The sequence below is a fragment of the Tasmannia lanceolata genome, unplaced genomic scaffold (assembly GCF_043159265.1).
Source record: "Tasmannia lanceolata isolate RefF3 unplaced genomic scaffold, GAP_Taslan_0.1 ptg000003l, whole genome shotgun sequence".
In the NCBI taxonomy this organism is placed as follows: Eukaryota; Viridiplantae; Streptophyta; class Magnoliopsida; order Canellales; family Winteraceae; genus Tasmannia; species Tasmannia lanceolata.
In genome coordinates, this window is record NW_027518680.1 from 58832705 (window position 1) to 58856283 (window position 23579).

The following is a 23579-nucleotide window of genomic DNA, read 5'->3' on the forward strand; positions in this document are numbered from 1 at the left end:
TGAAATGCACTTCAAAAAGGCATTCACGTTTGGAGGAGATTTTATATGATACATTGGTATATAGGGTGATGATAAATTCGCACCCCTCTAGGATAATTCACACCCCTTTAAATGTCAAAAAGCGTTAAAATCTGTCACATGCCCTCCTTTAAACTGTGTGAATTATCCTACAGGGGGTGCGAATTTATCATCGCCCTATTTCCGTTGAAGTACACAGGCACTAAAAAAATACAGCGGGGACCACCTATTTGTTGATCTAAACCATTCATTTTTTGGCCCTGGCTGTTGATAGACTGTGCCTCAAAAATTAACTCCTTGGGATGATCCTTCCAGGTCAAAAATAATAATGTAGGAACCTCTACTCACCGGAGGGTTAGGATCATCCAATGGAGAAGATTTTTGGAGCATGGCCTATCTGGAGCCGGACCCACAAAGGAATGCTTTAGATCATCCAAATAGGTGGGTCCCACTGTACTTCCTTCTTTCTTTCTTTTTTCCTAAAGTTGGGAGTGTTTTCAAGGGACTTAAAACAATATAAATCCGGCATTGTGAGACGTGTCCACAAGTTTTCTATTGTTTTAAATCTTGTTAGTATTGTATTTGATAAAAATCAGGGGAAAAATACAGTTACACCCCCTCAATTTTGTGACATTTTCAATTATAACCCTGACTTTTAAAAGTCACCCCCTAAGGTTTCAATTTGTATAAAGTAGACCCCCTCTTTTGAAGCACTATCATTGCTAATGAAGACCCCATACCCCCCTCCAAATGCCATACCTGAATCCAAACACTATAAAAAACACAGTGAGCCCATATTGTTTGGATGATCCAGAGCATTCATTTGATGGGCCCCGACATAGATAGGGTGAGCCCAAAAAATCAGCTCCATAAGATCATCTTAACTCTTCGATCTGTGGACAACTGAGAGAGTCTACCTTATACAAATTGAAACCTCAAGGGTGTAGTTGGTGACTATTAAAAGTCAGGGTTAGAGTTGAAATTGTCAGAAAGTTGAGGACTTGAGGGGGTGTGTCTGTATTTTTCTTGATAGCTCATAAGAGTATGAAGAGATAAAGGGTATCTTGGTCATTTTACGGCAAGGGTGAAGAAGGTGCCCCTCTTTCTCGGATGCCAATACTAGCCCCACACCTTTTATTTGATAGTGCAAAAGAGTAAAGAACATATCCTCGGCTCCTCCTTTTGGTAGACATTGCATAGAGCCCCTTTCATATGATGGCATTTTTTTGGGCCCCACGAGAGAACATGTGTGTCAAATCAAGACCGTTGATCCTGTTGACATCAATAGATGACCCACATTATCTTAGTCCAATTCCAATCGGACATCTCATGTCTAAGATAAAGGACTAAAAAAATCAACGGTTGGCAGAACCCTAATCAAGACATGATAAATGAAGGGCCTAGATCATCTGATCAAGGTCCAACAGCAGCCCACTTTTCAACTTTTAAGGGGATGCTGTTGGATCAAATATCAAGGGCAGATGCCTGGCTACTGTATGTGCCTGAGCGGGCACCATATAACTCCATGTTTGGATTGCAAGAACCTTTTTGGAAAGCTTTGGAACGGAAAAATATTTCTTAGATTTCCTACTTGTTCACATGTGAAAAATAAAAATTAAACCAGAGAATTTATATGATGGGTGGCGGTGAAAACATGTGAAGTCTGGAAAGTATGGTCCGGCTCAAATTTATGGAATCTTCTACAGATCGGAGGGTTAGGATCATCCTATGAAAATGATTTTTGGGGCACGACATATTTAAGTTCTGGCCTAACAGATGGACGGCTTGGATCATCATATGGAGTGGGCCGTACCATACTTTTCAGACTTCACGTGTTTTCACGGCCACCCATCATATAATTTCTCCTTAAACCAACCCTCTATTTTCTTTTGGAGGGATCTTCAACTTATGATGATATCCCTCTATTGTTGCCATAGTACTATCATTTTACCTCCAAATTGCGGAGAGAGAAAAAAATTTCCCACTTGCACGCCAAACAAGCCAGAAAAAATCCCAAAGAAAGAAAAGTTTTTATTTCACTAAGCCCACATCTGGCAACCGTGAAATTATTTTCCACGGAATATTAATTTTCAAGTTATTAGTTTAACAAGTAATTGGCAAAACCTGGCTTGGTTTTCCTGACCCATCACCTAGTTAATGACTGACCTCAGTCAGTACGAGTGAGTCCAGTTGACTTGCTGAGTTTCCAACTACCATTGGCAATTTTCTCAAGCTTTAAAATCAAACAAGCACATAGCTCTGTTTGGTTGGCTATCTTTAAGGAGATTGAGGGGAGAACATCTTCTTGAGATCTTCTTGAGATTGTTTGGTTGCCTTTTAAGGTCTTTGACCACTAGCACTGTCGGGCGACGGTCGGGTGATGTGGCGCGCTCGAGATTTTCTCTCCAAATTTCTTCAAATCAAAGAAATTTGTGGAGAAGATCTTGGGGAGATCTTTTTGCGCTTATCCCAACCCACCCCCCCCCCCCCCCCCCCCCCCCCCAATATTTGCAAGACAAACCAAACAATGTTTCTTTCTTCCACCCTTAATCTCCCCGTTGACTGATCTGCCTTAGATCTCCCCTTTAATCTTCCCTTTGACCGCTGGGATATAGATCTCCCAATGAATTAATGGCATCCAAACAGAGCACGTGTTTCTTTTAGGGCTTATCTCCATTAAAAAGGCGTAACAATTTGGGCACTGTCCCCGAGAGAGGCTCAATGAAATAGATATGTCTATAAAAGATGCGGATAGCATTGTCTACACCTGATTAGAAAGACCCTGCAAAGATTTACTGTTCCTTAGTTGGCTTTCAGCTTTTTTCCCTTGCAACTTAGGTAGATGAATGGCAAAGGAGGCTGGCGGGGGGTGGTTTGGGGTCGGTCTTGGTCAGTCTCTAGCAATGTTATTATCTTCTTTATTCGCCCACGTGACATGCTAGCAAACTACTAGCAAAAACCAGACAGAAAACCACTATTGTAAAGTCTTGGGATTTATACATTTAAATCCATCTCTTATCTCTTTATATATTGGTAATGGCACCTCTACCACTATTCTACCCATCCAAACACTACTTACCACTTACGTGGTAACTACGAAGAGACTACTTGGCCTTTTCCCTCTCTGACTTAAGTTTTAAATTTTTAATTCACCGCTACTCTACGAGGTAGGGATTTGCCGTGCAATTTCATGGAAAAACCATTTCCTTGCTCACTTTTGAGTGAGAATAGCTAAGGATTGACTTTTTAGCAATTTTTGTCTTATTCATTTAATTCTCCGGCTTTCCGTGAAATTGCCTAGCAAATCCCTTATACCATAGCTTATATTAGGAGTTTTTATATGGTGTAATCCCTTATAGTCCCTTATTTTTTCAAAAAGTATGTACGGATCACCCTATAAGATGATCCAACCTATTCTATGTGAAGGGCCACAGCGTAAACAGGTCGTGCCTAAAAAATCATTTCTATAGGATGAATCCAACCCTCCGATCTATATAGAGGAACTGCATATTATGGAAACCTCTATAGATCGGAGGGCTAGGTTCATCCTATGGAAATGATTTTTGGGGCACAACCTAGGATGAATCCAACCCTCCGATCTATAGAGAAACTGCGTATTATGGAAAGCTGTATAGATCAGAGGGCTAGGACCATCCTGTGTAAATGATTTTTGGGGCACAACCTAGGAACCATTCTAGGCTTTTGGGTCATGCAACTAGTAGAAAGCCTGTTTTAGTCATTTTGTAAAGACTAAAGAGGGGTGGAAATGCCTAATTTAACTTATGGCAATATCTAGCCCCATAAAAGTATAAAACACACAAAAACAGAGTGTTTTTTTCATCTCTCTCTCTCTCTCTCTCTCTCTCTCTCTCTGATCGATAACTCTGCAAGTAAGTGAATCTCTAATCCTCTTTCACCAATTATTCTCAGAACAGTCTCTTCCTTTTCTTAATTTAGGGTTTCCGATTTTGATCTGTTTCTTATCATCATCTTTTTTTAGTTCAGTTGATTATTTTATGGATACTGGACCTAAAATGAAAAATCTCACCAGATCATGCTTTATTATATTCTGAATTTTCATTTGATTTCTCTTTTACAATTAGGGCAAATCATTCAAAACGAGAATGGGGAAGAAAAGGGTAGTGATTCCTCCATGTTGCAAGAAGTATGGATTGCCCCTTTACTGTGCATCTTGGGTTCCCCTTAACAAAATTGAGGAGAATAATCCAAAGGAAGAACAAGTAGAAGGGAAAGGAAAAGAGGTTTCTGAAGAGAAATTTTCATCTGCTAAGGGTTATTTGGTTTTGGGAGGTGGGGGTGGAGAAGGCAGAAGTGGAATCTCAAACGCCCTTTTACTTGCGCAATTCGATTTTTCTAATGATTCTCTTTCTGATCAACCTGTAAGTTGTATTACATTGATATGTGCTTATAATTATTGATGTTTATGGGGTAGTTGTAAACTTGTAATGTAGTTATTATGTAGTTGTGGGAATGTGTTTTTAGGGTTATGGGTGTTAGTTATTGCGTTCTTCTTCTACTTGTCCAATTTTATTTCTCTGATGATTCTCTTTCTGATCAACCCATAAGTTGCTTTACATTTTCGTTATGATTTTCTCCTTTTGTCAATTCTCATAATTCTTTTGAATTTGTCGTGTTTTGTTTTACTTATTTTTGAATGGTAAAGAATTAAATTAATAAAGAAACCGCGGAAAAACCAATCTCTAACATCAACCAATCAACCATCAAGGGGGGAGAAAATCAAAAGTTTCTAAGGTCGCCCTAGCCAAAGCCACTCTCTCCATAGCAAGCCGATCCACTTCATTGTTTGCCGATCTTCTCACATAGTGAAATGAGATGGATGATGTTACGGTCCTAAGTGGGGGCCCGCCAACGTATGGGATTGGGTGAAACCCAGCATGGTATGGGACATGTTTAAAGGACCTTGCTTAACTCGTTCCATTAGCTTTGGAGCTATTGGCGTATTGGTAAGGTACCTAAAATTTGGTATTGGAGCATCCACCACGCCCCGTGTTTGAGTCACGGAAGGGGCGACCTGTAGAGAGGACTATCTGAAAAGGGCTACCTGGTAGAGTGAAAGCTACTAGAGTGAAGTTGCCACAGAGTGGGCTGCCGAGGACGGCGGATGCAAAAGTGTGGTGGAATGGTACGGTCCTAAATGGGGCCCTGCCTTTTTACGGGATTGGTTGGGACTCAACCTGGTATGGGATAGGTTTAAAGGGCCTTGCCTAACGTGTTCCATCAGCTCGGGAGCTTTTGGTGTATTGGTAAGGTACCTAACAGATGATCCTGCCACTTACTTTCTCGACTTGATAATCCCGCTACCTAAAGTCTGTGTAGAAATTTCTCCTGAAATTAATGTTCCAAGATACATTGGCTCCTTCTCTTACTAAGCATTCCTTGCTTTATACAGCGAATTAAATTCAATCTATTTACAGCATTAGCCATCTCATGAAAGAATTTTATATTTTTGTTAGCCCACAAGCCATGTAGCTCTTAAAGATTTATCGCACTCCAAATTTATCAATTATCATCTCCAGCTTAATCTAAGAAAGTTTTTTTTTTTTGAATGGCAAGAAAGAAGTTTCTACAATATGACCTTTGAGGTCTGTGAACAAAGACTACATCAGATATGTGAATTGTCAAAGTGGTATATAATCTAAGTAGGCCCACAAGGTGTGATGTAAGTTGATCGAGTACTATGGCCCAAATGGGATGGTATCCTGGATAAGCGATTCACATAGTGTCATTCCCTTGTATATATTGCAATTTGTTCTAAAAGTGAAAAAAAAAATCTATATTGCAATTTGTGTGTACGTGATTTTATTGTGAAAAGTGAGAAATCTATATTGCAATTTATGTGTATGTTATTTTAGTGCCGAAAAAATCCTATATTACAATTTGTGTTTTTATGTGCACCATTTACTCGAACAGTGCCTTTTATTGGTATGTCACCCCATTTAACAATGCCTTTTATTGGTGTGTCACCATGAGCTTTGAGCATTCCTTGCATTTTGATAATCATTAAAGAGATCCACTTTTCGATATGTGGGTTTTATTGCACAAGGGTTGTCAATCTAAATCTATTGCTTCTCTATATTTTCTTTTCTTTTCAGAATAATGTATCATATTCCATAATGTTGGTTGTTAATTCTTATATCTAATTGTTTTGTGTATCACATCCATCCTCGAGATCCACTTGAGTAACTTTTGAAGACTAATCCTTTGTCAGTATTTGTTTACTTTTACCAATCATGTGTTATTAGCAAGGTTTAACTTTCGGTTTCGGGATGCATTTCGGACCCAGCGAAACCGAAATTTCGGCAAAGATACTTTTTAATTAAAAAAAGCCAATTTAATACTTTTTAATTGAAAAAACCAATTTAATATTTAGTATTATTAAATTTCGACTGAAAATGGTTAACTACTTGAGGATAAACTCAACCCCTTTAACGCTTTTCAAAACTCTACATATCGGACGGTTCAGATCCATTTAGTGAACTGAATTACAGAATTTTCAACAACACGTTAAATTTAATTTGAAGGATCCAGCAATCATTATATTTTTGTGATATAGCCTTGTGTATATTGTTAAGAGTCTTTGGCTTACTCATGTTTAATCATATTTCCAAATTTCTTGTTTTTTTTACCTCCAGCAAGTCTCTGCAAACACGTTGTTTTCCTCTTTATATCTGGTTGAATGCATGTCTTCCATAGCTAGTGTTCTCTCTGGAATTTGTAAATGCGGTGGAACTCTTTCTGTTACTATGAAGAATGAAGAATCAAGGAGGCTCTCTATCATGCCAAGGTTTTCGTCACCTTTGTTATCTAGCAAAATTCTTAAGAAAGGAATTGAAAAGAGGAATCGCAAAACGAACGGGGATTTCATGATAAAAACCTAGGCCTAATAGAGATCAAGTAAACCCCAAACAGGAATTTAGAAGCTTTCGATCACGGGACCATTGCCGTTCTTGAGAGGGGTGAGTAATCCGAAGTTTTCTTTTACATTGAGATTTCCCTCAGTGGCGAAATTCTTAAGAAAGATATGAGAGAGGAGTTCCCGAAAATGGAAAGATGTGATTGGGATCTGTATTTTGTGATAATTTGCCCTAAAAAGACGGAAAGAGGGCAAAAAGGGTTAACCGGGGTAGTAGGTTTTCATCTCACACCCTTTATTTTTTTCTGCAATATTCTGTTGAGATTTCGGTCGAAATTTTAGAAATTTCAGTCGACATTTCGAAAATTTCATCCAGATTTCGTTGAAATTTCAACAAAATTTGAAATATCACAAATTTCGAGCGAAATTAAATATTTACAGAAATTTCGGACGAAATGTCATGAAATTTCTGCGAAATTAAGTATCGTTTCGGGTATGTGGACTTTCGGTTTCGGATAAGACCGAAATCCGAAATTTCCCCTTTCTCTGGTCTTTCCTCAAGGGAATTATACTTTCCTTTTATGGATAATCATTTTTTATCATTTTGTGCCACATATTATAGGATGAATATATTTCTTCAAGTTATTTCCTATCCCCTTATGATTTAGGTTTATGAAACTTTTTGTTCAATGATTTTAAGCAATATTTGCAGTTGTGTGATAGTCTTTTTTACTATGAATATTTTAGTGCTTCCAAAAAATGGATATGTTCACCATAATTAAAACGGTGTACCTTTTTCCAGGTGGATAAGCTTGGAACTAATGGTGATGTACCTTACAGAATGTCTGTGCACCCTGGAGGTGAAGGCTTTATTTGTTCCTTCCCCAAAAGTTGCAGGTTATTTCTCTGTTTCCTATGCAACTAGGACAATTAATAAAATTAAAAATAATAACTACACAATCTGGTTGTTGATTCGACCCGATATTGATCTTCTTATTTCTCAAACGGATTTTTTTCAGACTTGAACAATTGGTCAAAACTCTTTAACTCGGAGAGCAATCCTGTGGAACTCCACAGAATTCCTCAAGATTTAGATGAGCGTAGGAGGGAAAGCCCTATATATAGGGCATTCTTAAGAATTAGAGAATTGAAAACCTTTTTTCCATCTCATTCAAATTGCGTTCACAGGAAATAAGAAGAACCTTATTTATTGTTTCGTCATTGCCTTTCTGGTGCAGGACTATTAGTTAAGATACTGCTAACTAGTTCATATTGAAACTATGATGAATGATCCAATATTAATCCTTTTTTTTTTAAGTAAATCCAATATTAATCCTTGTTGCTCTAATACCAAATATGATATAGGATTAATAAAATAAATCCAAAATATTTTGTGAATCTCACTTTGGGTTATGATTAAAGATCCAATTTCAATTCATGTAGATCCGATCGTTGGATCTTGAGATCAACTCAACTTAGAAATCTGATGTTGATTGGATCACTCTAACCATAGGAGTTTTTATTAGACCCATTCAAATTATTCCCTTGATCCTTTAGTAAAACCCAAGTATGCATGAAATCTTTAATCTTAGGAATAAATAAAAACAGAGAAGTTCACATTTCTGATGGTTGAGATCAATCAATCTGCTTGTTGGATTCACAATCAGATTGGATCGGATTGATCGCTCTGGTATGCTTGGTAAAACCCTTAAATAAAATTTGAACTTTGCGTAAAATCAAAAGATATAAGAAAATTTCAATTTTCTGTTATGTAGCGAAGTCGATGGATTAGATATCACCTTTAGGAAATAGAGAAGATAGATGGGATAGTTCTAGCATTGTTCTCATTTTATCACATTTAGATGCTTCGGCACTAGGGAAGATTTAAAATCGATTTTTTTGTGGGTATTAAATTTGCTATGAATTATACCTTCAATTTGATAGTTTTCCCATTTCCTAAATTTCTATTTGAGCAATTTTATAAAATTTTAAATAATTTTACTATTCTGTTGTTATCTTAGTTATTGTTGTTAACTGCAACTTTTTGACTTGATGTTACATATGTCTAATAGCTGCCTCCTTTGTTGGCTGACATTAATGTTATGTTGTCCCATGTTAAATTTTTAGGCGTTGTGGCAATTGATAGTGAAATAATATTTAGGGATTTGCAAGGGACCATCGCAGAAGGCATTTTGCAGATGGGCTGTTGCATGTGAGAGCAGCTACACATGCTCACTTTTCAGTAGATTTTGTCTTATTCATATAATTCATCTGTGGTGGCTGCTCTCACATGCAACAGCCCATCCGTGAAATGCCTTCTGCGATGGTCCCTAGCAAATCCCTAAAATTTAAGAAAAAGTGCAATCAATGAAGCATATAATTTATCGCACTTTATGTTTAAGCCTTACTAGGGTATACTTTTAGCAGTTATATATTTGCTTTAAATTTCTTGTCTTTCAATGTTCATATAGATGGTTCGAATGGGATGTACCAGAGAGAACGACCCATAAAATAACCCCAAAATCTTCTGAGAAAATGCTGACACAGTTGGAAGATGTTGGGATGCAGTTAGCGTTGACCTTTAACTCAGAGGGTTCTATACTTGCTGCAGGCGGTGAGGTAGAAAATGTTCTATTCATTCATTTATCCTTTATCTGTTGATAATGTTGATTTAGATCATTCAAAAAAAATGTTGATTTATGTATTTCAGCTTGTATTTATTTGGAAATGTGGATGTGTCATTGTCTAAATACGGAAAAATTGATGGAAAATGGGATGGAAACATGTGCAATCTATATACTTTTGGTTAACACGAATAAGTAGAATGTTATTACTTCAATGTTCATAGCTAGAAAACTATCTTTGTGTAAATAGCTTAGCCTTTTCAAAACTGCCCGAGACTTCAAACAAATCCTAAGGCTCAGTTTGGTTGCAGGTATTTACCTCGTAGTGTAGTGGTGTAAGTAGTCAACAGGGAGGAGACAAACAAGCATTGGATTTACTTGGAACTTGCCTCGTAGAATAGTGTTAAGTAGTGTTTGGTTGTCAACCTCGTAGAGTAGTGGTAGGGAGTGTCATTACACACACACACACACACACACACACACACAGAGAGAGAGAGAGAGAGAGAGAGAGAGAGAGAGAGAGAGAGAGAGAAATTCAAGCAAAAAACCACTTTTTGTGGTTTTTGGCATGGTTTTTATATATTGGCAACTAGCCAAGGGGTTTTGCTGACATGGCACCCAAATGCCAAGCAAAACATCTTATGAAAAGAAGCAAGAAAGCAAAGTGATGCCTTCAGTGAATATTATTATTCGTTGGAACAAAAGACACAGGACTTTCATTATGTGCGAGCTCTTCAATTAGAGTAATTACCATCACGTGCATACTGAAAACAAAATGACCAATATGTTAAAAACTGCTCTAAGTGTAATGAATCGTAGTGGAGTTCCTGCCATATTCCTTTCATTCAATAATCGTCTAAAATACAATATACAAGTAGTATTTATATGAGATTGGTCAAAATGACCAAAGTACCCATGATATGAATTTTGACCAGTTCTAATACCCCCCTTCAAGCTAACATGGTCCTCTAGACATGTTGAGCTTGTTTACTAAGTTTTATTCATGACTTGTAACAAAAGTAGGAAAATACTTTGCCATTCCTCTCTACTTCCTGACTAATGAAGTGGTAGTCGATTTCAATATGTTAGGCTCTGCCATGGAAGACCGGGTTTTGTAAGAGTTTGTTGTCTATTTTGTTGTCAGAAAACAACACGAGTATCTGATATGACCTAAGATGATGTTCATGCAAGAAATGTCTCAGCCTCATGTTCTCTGCAATAGTAGTGCCCATCACTCTATACTTGGCTTCTGCACTTGAGATCAAGAAGCCATTCATCAATACACAGTACCACTTAGCGTTCTCGCTTTACTTACCATTGTGCCCACAAGCAATTGCTGGTGGGAAAGGCGCTACCATTATCTTTATTAAGAGTCCAGACCAGGGGCATTGCTGGTTCAAGGCCTAGGACCACACAGCCAACCTCCGATCTGGGTCCAGCAACCCGCTTAGTCCAACAGAGTCTATAGGACACTCGGAGGACATATGCCCAACTCCACACTACTAACACTTGGTGTACTCTTTGGATCACAAACGACTCCATTTTTTGAATCTAAATTAAGATCCTCCTCGTCTTTCCAATCTTCTTCATGAGCCCGTCCTCATTTTTGTGTTTTTCTTGCTAAAAAATGAGGTTTGGCAGTCTATAGGACACTTGGAGGACATATACCCAACTCCACACTTATAATACTTGGTGTTATTAAAGCATTGCTTCCGTATGTTAGAAAAGCTTGCTCATATGTGGGAACCTCCTATACAAGGGTTTGGTTTTGAAATTGTATCAGCGAATGTCGTGCTCGAGTGATCACTTTTATTGTTTTGAGAGGCACTAAAGTCCTTCATCCATTAGTGACAGCTGATCCGATGCACTGATTGCCACGTCATTTGAGTTTTTATTCTACTTTAAGGGCTAATTGATAACCTTCTTCAATAGTCTGAATTCGTTGGGCCACAAGCTCAACCTGACTTTGGATTTGAAGGCCATCAAAATAACGAGCGACAAGTTGCTGTTCTGTTTGAACTTTCAACTAAACCAGCCCTTGTTGCCACTTGCCAATTCAACAAATGCTTTCTTATATTCTTCCATGCTCGTATCTCATTGTCGCAAATTATTGTACCAATTGAAGAGAAGGCTTTGGCATATTTGGCCGGTAGAAACCTTTACCTAAGCTTCTCTTTCATCAGTTCCCATCATCAAATTTGGGGCAGTCCTTGTCACTCCCTTGACTGTTGTATTCGTTTTGCACCAAATTGACGCAACTCCCTTGACAAACCTGACCTTCCGTTCTTCCTTCATATGATGCCAATCAAAAAAAATATCCACACTTGAGAGTCAATCTAGGAAAATTTCTGGATGAAGCTTTCCGTGGAAATCAGCCACATCAAGTCTAACTCTTCTATCTGCTCTATCTCAGAAAAATCAATCTTCCAAGCCATTGTGCTGTCCCAAGAAGTCATCTCAATTTGAGCTCTTCTTCGTCGAAAACTTTGTCTTCTACTTTGGCTTGTTAAGTTTAGTTCCCAAAGTTCCTTCCTGCTGATTTCCACCAAATTGAATCCCTTTTCTACTTCCACTTGGCTTGGGACTTGAATTCCACCTTGGACCTTACGGTTTGATAGGTTGAATTTCCGATGAGATTGTCGGCCTCTGTTGCTGTAGCGCGGGCCAATACTTGACACAAGAGTTGAATTTCATGCACAATATGATCCATTTGCCCATTTCAAAAAAAAAATATGATCCATTTGACAACTTAAAAAAAGAAAAAACGATCCATTTGTCTTGTCAAAGTATCTACTTGTCTTGTCAGGGTGTTAACAGTTTCAAAACATTAATATTCCCATGGCCTCCACCTTGATGACTATTATTTCTCACCGCCATGTTACCAAATACAAGTCTTACGACCAAACTTGCTCTAATCATGATTTCAAATTTCGACCGAAATCCAAAATTTCGGACCGAAATTTCGGATTTCGGTCAGCAATACCCGACACATTACTTTTTTCGGCCGAAATTTCAAAATTTCGTCCGAAATTTCAAAATTTCGTCCGAAATTTAAGGAAAATCAGCCCAAAAATCTTGATTTTTTAATTAAATAGTATTTTCCCGAAATTTCAGCCGCAATTACTGAAATTTCGGTAATTTCGGCCGAAATTTTGTATTGAATAAAATATTAGTTTTTAAGGTATCGTCGGATTTCGGCCGAAATTTTGAAATTTCGGTTTCGGTGAGGGCCGAAACGCAGACCGAAACCGAAATTTAAAACCATGGCTCTGATACCAATTATGACACATCAAATATAGAATAAGAAACAAGTTTCAAATTTAAATCTAAACGTAAAATAATACAAGCACATACCTCAATAAAAGACAAGAAGGGGAACATAATATAGTGCTGCCTCAAAGAGAAAGCATCAGAGAAAAGAGTAACTATTTGTATAAACTTTATTCTTTTATAGTATTTCATAAACCAGTCTAAAGTCCCCTTATATAAACCTTATACTTGCCCTATTTTGGATTTGGCATGCCATTCCACGTTTGGTTGCCAAAATGCATTGGACTCCCACTGATTCTCTTGGATTTCTCTCATGTAATAATTGCTTGTCTCTTTCTTGTCCCCTCATTCCAAAAGCAAAGAATTATGGTTGAATTTTCTAGGGAATGATGCTCTCTTTCTATTTCTCCCCTCTCTCTCCTCTCTCCATATATTGGTAATGACACCCCCTACTTTTTCTCCTACTCTCTCATTATTTGATGCGCAACCAAACACTACTACACAATTTTCCGAGTTAATTCTAGGCAAATCAAAATTCTTGTCTCTTCCCTTTGACTTCCTATTCCACTACTCTCCGAGCCAGTCCAAGCAACCAAACGTAGCATAAAGAAGTCGAACTAAGACTTTCTAAAACTCACAAAAAATCCATCCAAAAATTCAAATTAAATTAGAAATAACTCATTTCATTCTGACATCAGCAAGGTGCTGTGTTGACCTCAACATAATAGCTATAAGGGTTGAGTTCAACCCTTCTTCTTTCATCTTTTCTTGGCTGAGACTTACCTTCTGATGCAGAAGCATTTGACCATTGGATTGAGCGCTACATGACGTCGATAGACCACCCCTAAGAGGGACCACAACTAGTTCTAATTTATGAACTCTCACATGCTCACATAGCCTCTCATATTTCCTTTCCACATTATGAGAGAGTTTTATCACACATCCAAAGCTTTCGACCGTTGATATGCGCGATCTGGCGTGATTCTCTTGTATCACCTTCGTTGTGTGCTAGGTTGGACTGTGCCAGTCAAGGAAGCACGGGTACTCTCCGGAGGCCCACACACCCGTATCAGGTGCGTATTGGGTGCGGGTGCGCCCTAGTACTCCCTGGGTTTGTACCGAGTACGCACCCAAACAACAAACAATTCAAAATTGTTTGGGGCTCACATTTGGGCTTAAAATTACATTTAGACCCTGTTCATTTGAGATTGTGACACTAACAACCGATTGAGAGCCCAAAACTGATTATTGGAGTCGAAATTATGTTTAATTTTGAGTTGGATCACATTCGGTTAGGAGTTGGGACAATCTCAAACGAACATGGCCTTTAATTTTTTAATTTTATAAATATATAATAAATATAAAAATATATTATATTCAGCTTACCCCCAACGCACCTGTAATCACGTATCCACGTACCCTTATTGTGTCGTACCCGCACCTCGTACCTGTATCCGTGCTTCATAGGTGCTAGTGTTATCATATTGTAAGACTTACCTTCTCAACATCAACTCAACTCAACAAAGCCTTTGTCCCAAACTAGTTGGGGTCGGCTAGATGAATCCTTTAGAAAAAATTCATAAAAAGATGAAAGGAATCTACCTGGCTCTAATCCTGGCTCTAGTTGGGTTCTTCTACGTGGATCCATTTCTTCCATTCTATCCTATCCACAAGGTTTTAAATTTCGGTTTCGGAATGCGTTTCAGTCCTTACCGAAACCGAAATTTCGGTAATTTCGGGATGATATTAAATAATCATATTTTTGGGTGAAATCCCTTAAATTTCGGACGAAATTTCGGGATAACCAAATTTCGATCGAAATAAAATAACGTTTCAAGTATAGTGCTTTTCGATTTCGCTCTCAACCGAAACCCGAAATTTCGGTAAATTTCGGATTTCGGTCGAAATTTAAAACCTTGCTTATCCAAGGCCATGTTCTCTGTTATGTTCCTAGCCATCAAGTCTTTCCTCACTATTTCTGCCCAAGTTGTTTTCGGTCTGTCCCTACCTTTTTTTACTCCATCAATTTGGCAGAGTCGCCTCTTCTCACCGGAGATGTCCAAACCATCTTAAGCGGTGCTCTCTCATCTTCTTCTCAATTGGTGCCACCCCACCTTTCTACAAATGTCTTCATTTTTAATTCTATCTAACCTTGTGTCCCCGCACATCCATTTAAGCATTCGCATCTCTGCTACACTCATCTTATGCACATGCTGCTTCTTGGTGGCCCAACATTCTAAGCCGTAAAGCATGGCTGGCCTCATAGCTGTCTTATAAAACTTTTTCTTCAACTTCGTAGGGATTTTACGGTAGAACTCCTGAGGCAAGCTTCCACTTCAACCAACTTGCTCCTATTGTATGGTTAACATCCTCTTCAATCTCTCCTTTAACATACTTCTCAACTCAACTCAACTTACCTCAACTCAACTCAACAAAGCCTTTGTCCCAAACTAGTTGGGGTCGGCTAAATGAATCCTTCAGAAAAAATCCATGAAGAAGGTAAAAGGAATCTACCCTGCTCTAATCCTGGTTCTAGTTGGGTTCTTCTACGTGGATCATTTTCTTCCATTCTATCCTATCCAAGGTTATGTTCTCTGTTATGTTCCTAGCTATCAAGTCTTTCCTCACTGTTTCTACCCAAGTTATTTTCGGTCTACCCCTACCTCTTTTTACTCCCTGAATTTGGCCCGAGTCGCCTCTTCTCACCGGAGCATCCAAAGGCCTACGTTGGATACGTCCAAGCCATCTTAAGTGGTGCTCTATCATCTTCTCCTCAATTGGTGCCACCCCCACCTTTTTACGAATGTCTTCATTTTTAATTCTATCTAACCTTGTGTGGCCCCACATCCATCTAAGCATTCGCATATCTGCTACACTCATCTCATGCACATGTTGCTTCTTGGTGGCCCAACATTCTGAGCCATACAGCATGGCTGGCCTCACAGCTGTCTTATAAAACTTTCCCTTCAACTTGGTAGGGATTTTACGGTCGCACAGAACTCCTGAGGCAACATGCCATTCAAAAAAAAAAAAAACCTTCTCAACATATTGCATCGATGCTAGAGTTTTAACTAGTATGAGTTTTAACTTCTCAACATCATTTTCTAACATATTCACAAAGAGGCAGGAGATGCCATTGTTCTTCTTTACTTTTAGGCAGTTTTGGAACCACATTCTTCGATGATTTGTTATGGTTTGGGTTTTCCCAGCCCGATTTATTGATCTCTTAGACAACTGAATGGGCATTTCTTGGCCTAAAATATGTAGAATCCTGTAAAGATTGGTTTTGTTGGCTACAATGTGGGTAACTAGAAAGAAAGAAACAGCCGGATCTTCAAAAGCATCTCCGAATGGCCTCATTCTGTGTATTCGAAGGTGATGTATTTGACTTGCAGATGGGCACAAGGTATCCCGTGCTTTAGGGGTGTTTCTAGCTGCGATGTAATCCATAATTGTAGGGAAGTGTGCCGAGTTCAGAGATGCGTGATGTCCTTACTCTGAAATGGACCCTACCAGATCCCGGGAAGCTGAAACTTAACTTTGAAGGGTCAAGTATAGGTAACTCAGGCCCCTCTAGAATTGGAGGGATCCTAACAGATGAGCATGGGCTGATTCCCGATTGGAATTAAGGATTCCAATGAGGTGAAGGCCATGGCCGTCTTGCAGGGGTTAGAATGTGGAGAGACATATCGTTTGATTGTGGAAGGTGACTCCATGAGTATGATAAGATGGTTGGATCATAGGTGTCCGCATCCTTGGAGATTTGCTAATGCTATTGAAGAAATTCAGGATCAATTGACAGGGCTTCGGATCACATTTCAGAATGTCAGGACAATTTTTCATCATAAAATAACATCTTTACAAAACCCACATTTACAACTCCTTATTAAGTGCTTATCCTATTCCTTTTAATGATTCGATCCCATTCATGTCTTGTTAGTGTTCTTTTGGGCATGTTCAATTTCTTGTTCACGCTAACCCTTTATGCTCTTTTTTACCTATATCTGTATCAAGTTGTGTCTTAAAATGTGTATAGGACACAGGTGCACTTCCACGTCAATATTGAACATTAATTTTTATTCTCTGTACACTCTTTAACATTATTTGACATAATGGGTCGAGTTGAAATGTATAAATTCATTTAAACAAAATTAGGTGGTATAATGCTTCACTTTCGGTGCAATGTAGGATGGCCATTTGAGAGTTTTCAAGTGGCCTAGTATGGATGTAATTCTTGATCAGACTGATGCTCATGCAACTGTCAAGGATTTGGATTTCAGGTATATGGAAAAATACTTTGTATGATTGATTATGATTGGTTGAATTAGCGAATTATTTGAGTTTTCCTCGTAAGTTTAGGAAAGCCAACCATTCAAAAAAAAAACAGTTTAGGAAAGCCGTTTTGTCTTTCATTTTTTTCTGATTTATATTATATTGTATATTCTGATTGTTTGTCAGATTTATCATGCAGCTTCGATGGCAAGTTTCTTGTATCCTTGGGAAGTAGTGGCCCTTGCAGGGTTTGGGATCTCTCTTCATCGACGGTCGTAGCCAATTTACCCAGAGAAAACGTGAGCATACATTGTAATGACTCCTAAACAGTGTTTTTAGTATTTTTCATTCTTGGATTTCTCAATGTAAACTGAATATGCTCATCCCATTCAGGGTGAGATTTTTGGGTTCTGCCGGTTTTCCCGAAGCAGTGACAATCAGATCCTTTATGTTACTTCAATGAAAGGTGAAATTTCTGAATTGAATGTTGGATTCTCCTTTTTTTGTTTTGTTTTATGTGCTACCTGCATTGAAACTCTCTTTCACAGGTCAGCAGGGGAGTATTGTGCCTTGGAACACTAACTCATGGAAGAGAGCTGGATCAAAACAAATAGTCCGTGATCCGGTTTCTGCGTTCAATGTTTCAGCTGATGGAAAACTCCTTGCCATGTAAATTCTTCAATTTAATGTTTATTGTCAATATTTCGCTTGGTTCTATTGAATATGCGTTGTTATTATTGCTTGACCAATGCATTAGTCTAGGCTGGAAAACTTGTTGCCCTGTAAATTCTTCAATTTAATGTTTATCGTCAATATTTCGCTTGGTTCTATTTAACATGCTTTGATATTATTGCTTGATCAATGCATTAGTCTAGGCTTTCCTTTTGCTAGTTCCAACTGCTGTCAAATGTTTACTGTGATTGTCAATACGAGTTTGATTTCATACTATTGAGACTTTTGACTTTTACTTGCCAACATTTTATTTTATTTTTCGACCCAATATCTTGTATCTATAAAATAGTTCGTTTCATATTGATCACTCACTCAATCCAATAAATCTTCACAAACAATGCTGGAGGGGAATAAAACTACAATAGATTTGATCAAAGCGTAATCTAAGTAGGCTAAATCCCAAAACTAAAAGGGAAAGCTCGAAACTATTTGTTGACCTCCTAAAAAGCACATCGAAAATTGATTTTTATATACAGGCCAAAACACCTTAAAACCTTAGTTTAATCCTAAGCATTGCTATTTTTGTAATGGTAATCCTAAGAATTGTTATAGGCAAGGTTTTAAATTTCGATTTCGGTCGGCACGGAAATGAAGACATTTCAGCATCGGTGGAAATTTCGGTAGAAATCTTGTAAAATCACGGAAATGTATGGAAACATATGCAAATGATGAAATTTAAGATGAAACATTGGTAAATGCTAGAATAAGCACAAATACATACTTAGAAACCATCATATAAGCAAGAAAACCATCTATAATGGCTTATTCACGTTGAACACCTAGTGAGATGTGTTGTCGCACATGTCTGGAACAATAAAATTAATAAAAAGGTGCAATGTAATAAAGTATAAGAAAGTACAATGACCAATCTCCCCTCCAAGGTCCACAACTCTATGTCATTACCACATAGAGTTACGAGGAATTATTGGTCCCTTGCCGATCTAACATCCCATGCATGAGATACGGTTACCTTTGTTGTTAGTTCATTGATGTTGATGTCTTTCCATTTTTATTTTTGTCGTTCCGACCATTTCAGTCAAATTTTGGGAATTTCGATTGAATTTCTGGAATTTTGGTCGGAAATAATTACAGGGAAGAAATTCATTGAGATTTTATTTCTGTGGGGATGGAAACATAAACATTTTGGTCGTTTTGGGGATATTTAAAACCATAGTTATAGGAACAATTCTAGCCCTCGAATCAACGTAAATAAACCTTAGTTTCTATTTTAAAGTTGCCCAAAATAAAAACAGTGAATGTGTTAAAAGTTTTTGCTAAAAACTATTCACGTTTTCATTACATAGGTCACATTAGGCACACTTTTGGATCTCGGTCAACCCTCTTTTTCTCTCGAATCATATTTGTTGAATTATAGTCTTGTTCATGAGTTTTGCTTGTATCAATTCTCCCTGCGTTGTAGAAAATTCGCCCTCAGAGTTTTAATTTTTAAGTGCCAACTATTTACAGTAGTCCAATTTCACAAGTTATCTTTTCAAAATAATAGATCTTCAATTGTAGGCTTGTTATTCCATGTTTTGTGATGATGAACAATCTTTGGAAAAGTTTAAAAATGATGTTGCAATCTCTCTAGGTTGCGTACATCTATCCCTCCCCAGACCCTGCAATGGCGAGAGCCTCGTGCACTGGGCCGCCCTTTTTTTTAATCTCTCTAGGTTGCATCGACCAAGCATAACTAGGAAGTTATTAATTTTGAATTATCTTTTAAAATATTTACTTTGCCACCTAATAATATAAAATCAATTTTCTTATCTGCCTCCTGCCAACCACATAAAACATCTCTCATCATTATTGAAAAAATGCCAATTGTTCAAATTTAATTTACCAAAGAATATTTTTAATATGGGATTAAGGTCCCCCAGTCTTGAAAAATCAAAATTAATGAAAGGCATTGAATATCCTTCATCGGATTCTTTTTCTTCAATAATCACGGTTGATTTAAGAATAATTTCCATCTCAAGAGAACTAATTTCAAAAAGTAGCTCTGGAAACCGAGTTTAGCTTCATTCTTTCATTTGCATCTATTTAATCTTCTATATATTCTTCTCCATCACTATCATAAGTGCCATCACTTTCAATTTCACATAGCTCATTTTCATGTGTTCAATTGTTTCCTAGGTCCAAATTTTCATTTTTTGGTAAAGGATGTTGTAGGGTTAAGAATAAATGTTTGTTGATTGAATATCATCCTTACTATCCAATTTATGTTCTACCGTCGATTCTTTACTTTTTTTGAATGGTAGATCATTTCATTGAGGCAAAGAAAGCGATGACTGAGATGGTCAATACAACGGGGACAAAAGAAAAGAACAAAAAACAGAAAAGGTAGGTGAGTAAACAAGATACAACAACAGAGAAGAGACATGCCCCTCAAGGAAGGGAGGAATAAAACGTTGTCAAACTATCCATCCCCACTCCCTCCCGAGCTAACCGATCCGCATCACCATTTGCCGATCTCTGTACATGGTGGAATATAGAAGGGGAATATACTGCACGATCACGGATCTCATCAATCATCTGCACAAATCCCCAAGGATGAGGATGACTTCTGTCTAGCCATCTGATAACATTAAGAGAATTGCCCTCTACAATTAATCTGTTTAGATCTCTATTTTTTATGATCCTTATGGCCTGCAAACTGCCCTTCAATTTCATTAGAATCTGCACTCCCAATATGGCCAGAGAACGCCCACCTGGTCGCTCCCCTCTCATCCCTAAGAACTCCAGCTACTCCTGCTGGCCATGGTCCATGGATTGCCCAGACTCGAGCCATCGAAGTTAAGCTTCACCATCCCTAGACCAAGAGGTTCCCAACTAGGGGCATGGATTTCTATCTGTTCCCTGCTAGTGCAAAACTCTCCCTGGCTACCCTACTATGGATAAATATATGGTCTACGGAGTACGGACTCCCCAGCTTCCTCTCGTAAGGCACATTGATCAAAAATAAGCATTTGGCAATTTTGCAGATGATCCACCGTAAGGATTTTGTCCAGGATAGCTGTCCGTCTAAACGCACAAAACTTGGGAGGAGCAGGTATACTTCAAACTCTGGCTATATGCAAGGCAGGAGGACTAGGCATGATTTGGTTGTAGAATGATTTGGCGTTGAACGTCCCAGAGGAGCTCCAGATCCAAATCCTTTTGTCTTTGCCCGTCTTCTTAATATAGTAGGATTCCAGAGTCTAAATTCCAGGCCACCCTATCGATTTCCCTGTAAAATAAAGTGTTACAGATTTGTAAGCCCAAACAGGTCTTGATATTGAAATTGTTTACTGCAAACAGTTGTGACTTCCCTATCTATTTAAATGATTTCCTAATTATGGTTTGTGGTCAGATTCTTCTTGACTGTTTAGAAACATATCTCAAGAGAAATTTGGGTAACTTGATTGTGTACAGTTTGTCATGATTTTGCACCATCTGCTCCATGTTTCCCAAGACATCCATCTGAAGATCAAGCATGCAATACTTTGTAGGTCAATCTTTAACTTTCGGTTGATTATGGCACACACAATGTGAATTTCCTCTTTTGATATATTTAACCAATTTTGATTCTATATTGCACTTCTGGATAGTGATTAAAATGTACATCACTTGTTGAAATCAGAAATGAACTTTTCATCATTTGCTAATCCTTTCAACAAAAGTGCTACTGTATGAAGACAAAACACCAATATGAACTCCCAACTTTAAGTTACTTTTGGGATGATTTCCATCGTTCAATACAATTTTTCATATGTTTTAATCTCATTAATTGTTTCACCAACTTAACCTTCTCTCGCATCAATATGCAGTGGGACAATTGAAGGGGACATTGCTATAATAAACTCCACCAATATGCAGATGCAGATGAAGGTTAGAAAAGCTCACCTTGGAATTATTACTGCGGTGATGTTCTCCCAAGATTCCAGGTTATCATCACATCCTTTGATCTCATAATTGATGGTTCTTGTCTTCTTGAAGTAGCTTGCAATGAAATGCTGTGCATCCCATAAATTCAATTTATTAGGTGAACCTATCACACATTATTACATTAATGTGCTGATTTTTTTTTTATATATTTGAATGTGTCAGCATCATGTAATGCTGTTTCTTATTATTAATTAAAAAACTATAAAAAGGTGAAATCTATAAAGATGGGAGTGATTTAAAACAAAATTTGGGAATTGATCGTAAGTGATAGTGGTTTGTGTGCAGCTGCACAGATAGCTTATCTGTGCATGGCTGCCACAAACCATGGGGGGGGGGGGGGCATATTTTTTGGGGGATCCAAAGCATTCATTTGGAAGGCCCTTCCATGGATAGGGTGTGTACCAAAAATCAGCCCTTTAGGATCATCCTAACCCTGCCATTTGTGGAGGGAAAAAATGCGCAGAAACAGTGTCTGTCCATTTTCCCCTCCAACTTTGATTGGGTTAGGATGATCCTATAGGGCTGATTTTTTGCACACACCCTATCCATGGAAGGGCCTTCCAAATGAATGCTTTGGATCCCTCCAAAAATGTGGCCCCCCCCCCATGGTTTGTGGCAGCCATGTTCCGATAAGCTATCTGTGCAGCTGCACTCAAACCATTTCCTCATATATAAATACTTGAAAACACTATAAATCTGTTTCTGATGATGAGAGCTCTACCCCGTGATCAAATTAAAACAATATTTGGGTATTAATCGTAAATATAGTAGTAGATGAAAAGAAGTAAAACTGGCGCTGGTGACGAGAACTCTACCCTGTGACCTGTGATCTTACAGTATTCAACTGTTGTAGTATCTTTTTTTTTTTTTGGAAACGTCTGTTTAGCATATCTGAATAATGGTTATCCTAAAATTGGTTTATATCGCACGGCACACTACATCAAAGCCAATATTTTAATTCTTCACAGCTCTCTTGTATTTTGCTTATCCATCAGATATATCTAATAAGTGTTCCTTGTTTCATAAATACAGTGCTTTGGTCTCTACATCTTTCGATTCAAGTGTGAGAGTGACACTCATCAAAGACAAGAAAAAGAATGGTTTGTCTTATTTCGAATTTCGGATTTAATATTTATACATAAAATTTTATCCATCTTTAATGTTTTAATGTTCTGCTTAGACTGTTTCTAAGGGCCATAAGTTTTTGCAGGGATGAGAATGTGGGTTATTATTGTCGTTATATTATTCGCTATCATAGCTTATTTGATGAAGCAAAAAGGAGCGCTTTTGTGATCTCTCTGCGGGTAGCAAAATGGAGGATCTTGCAACAGAGTTGTCGATTTACAATGACGATGATGTGTAATTTTTTACAGGGTTTTCAGATCAAGGAAAATTTGTGCTGTTAAAGTTTCTTTGGAATGCTCTTATTAGAGCTTTTCTCTATGGATAGAAGAAATTGGAAAGGGTGCTTGACTTTTTCTTGGTTCCCAGTTAACTCTTTTGGTGTAGATGCTTAGTAAGAGCAGGAATAATGACATCATCTCTTATGAGTTCAGTGATAGTTAAATGCATGTTGTGAAAAATGTTTCAGTGTCTTTTAATGTTATTCAATTCTTCTTTTTTCACTTTTGTAGGTAATCTGTGTTGTTAAGCATAGCTGTCTTTATGGCATGTTTGGCAAACCATGAGAAAATTTTCATGGTATCCTGATTATCCTAGAGAGAGAGAGGGAGGGAGACTGAAAAAGTAAAAAACCTATTCTAAACATGGATTTTTGTTCTCTGATTTCTAGTTACTTCTCATGTTGTCCCCAATCATCCTCTAGGATCTCCCATTGTCCC

At 37.9% G+C, this 23579-nt stretch overlaps 1 protein-coding gene across 1 annotated transcript; it reads left to right on the forward strand.

Annotated features, from left to right (window-relative positions):
• Positions 1 to 3889: 3889 nt before the first annotated feature.
• On the forward strand, positions 3890 to 23363 carry LOC143856992 (SEC12-like protein 2). Its single transcript, XM_077367271.1, has 11 exons — positions 3890 to 3908; positions 4122 to 4418; positions 7716 to 7810; positions 9385 to 9532; positions 16996 to 17087; positions 17279 to 17378; positions 17473 to 17545; positions 17628 to 17748; positions 21621 to 21737; positions 22771 to 22838; positions 22949 to 23363. Exons 2-11 carry the CDS (start codon positions 4143 to 4145, stop codon positions 23029 to 23031), a joined length of 1173 nt encoding a protein of 390 aa, XP_077223386.1. The 5' UTR covers positions 3890 to 3908; positions 4122 to 4142; the 3' UTR covers positions 23032 to 23363.
• The last annotated feature ends 216 nt before the right edge of the window (positions 23364 to 23579 follow it).

Bases quoted from the DNA above. Each gene is read 5' to 3' on its own strand.
- LOC143856992 (XM_077367271.1), top strand. From the start codon at position 4,143: ATGGGGAAGAAAAGGGTAGTGATTCCTCCATGTTGCAAGAAGTATGGA. The intron at 17,546-17,627 runs GTGAAATTTCTG...TCTCTTTCACAG, and splicing joins TTATGTTACTTCAATGAAAG to GTCAGCAGGGGAGTATTGTG. The intron at 21,738-22,770 runs GTTATCATCACA...TCATAAATACAG, and splicing joins ATGTTCTCCCAAGATTCCAG to TGCTTTGGTCTCTACATCTT.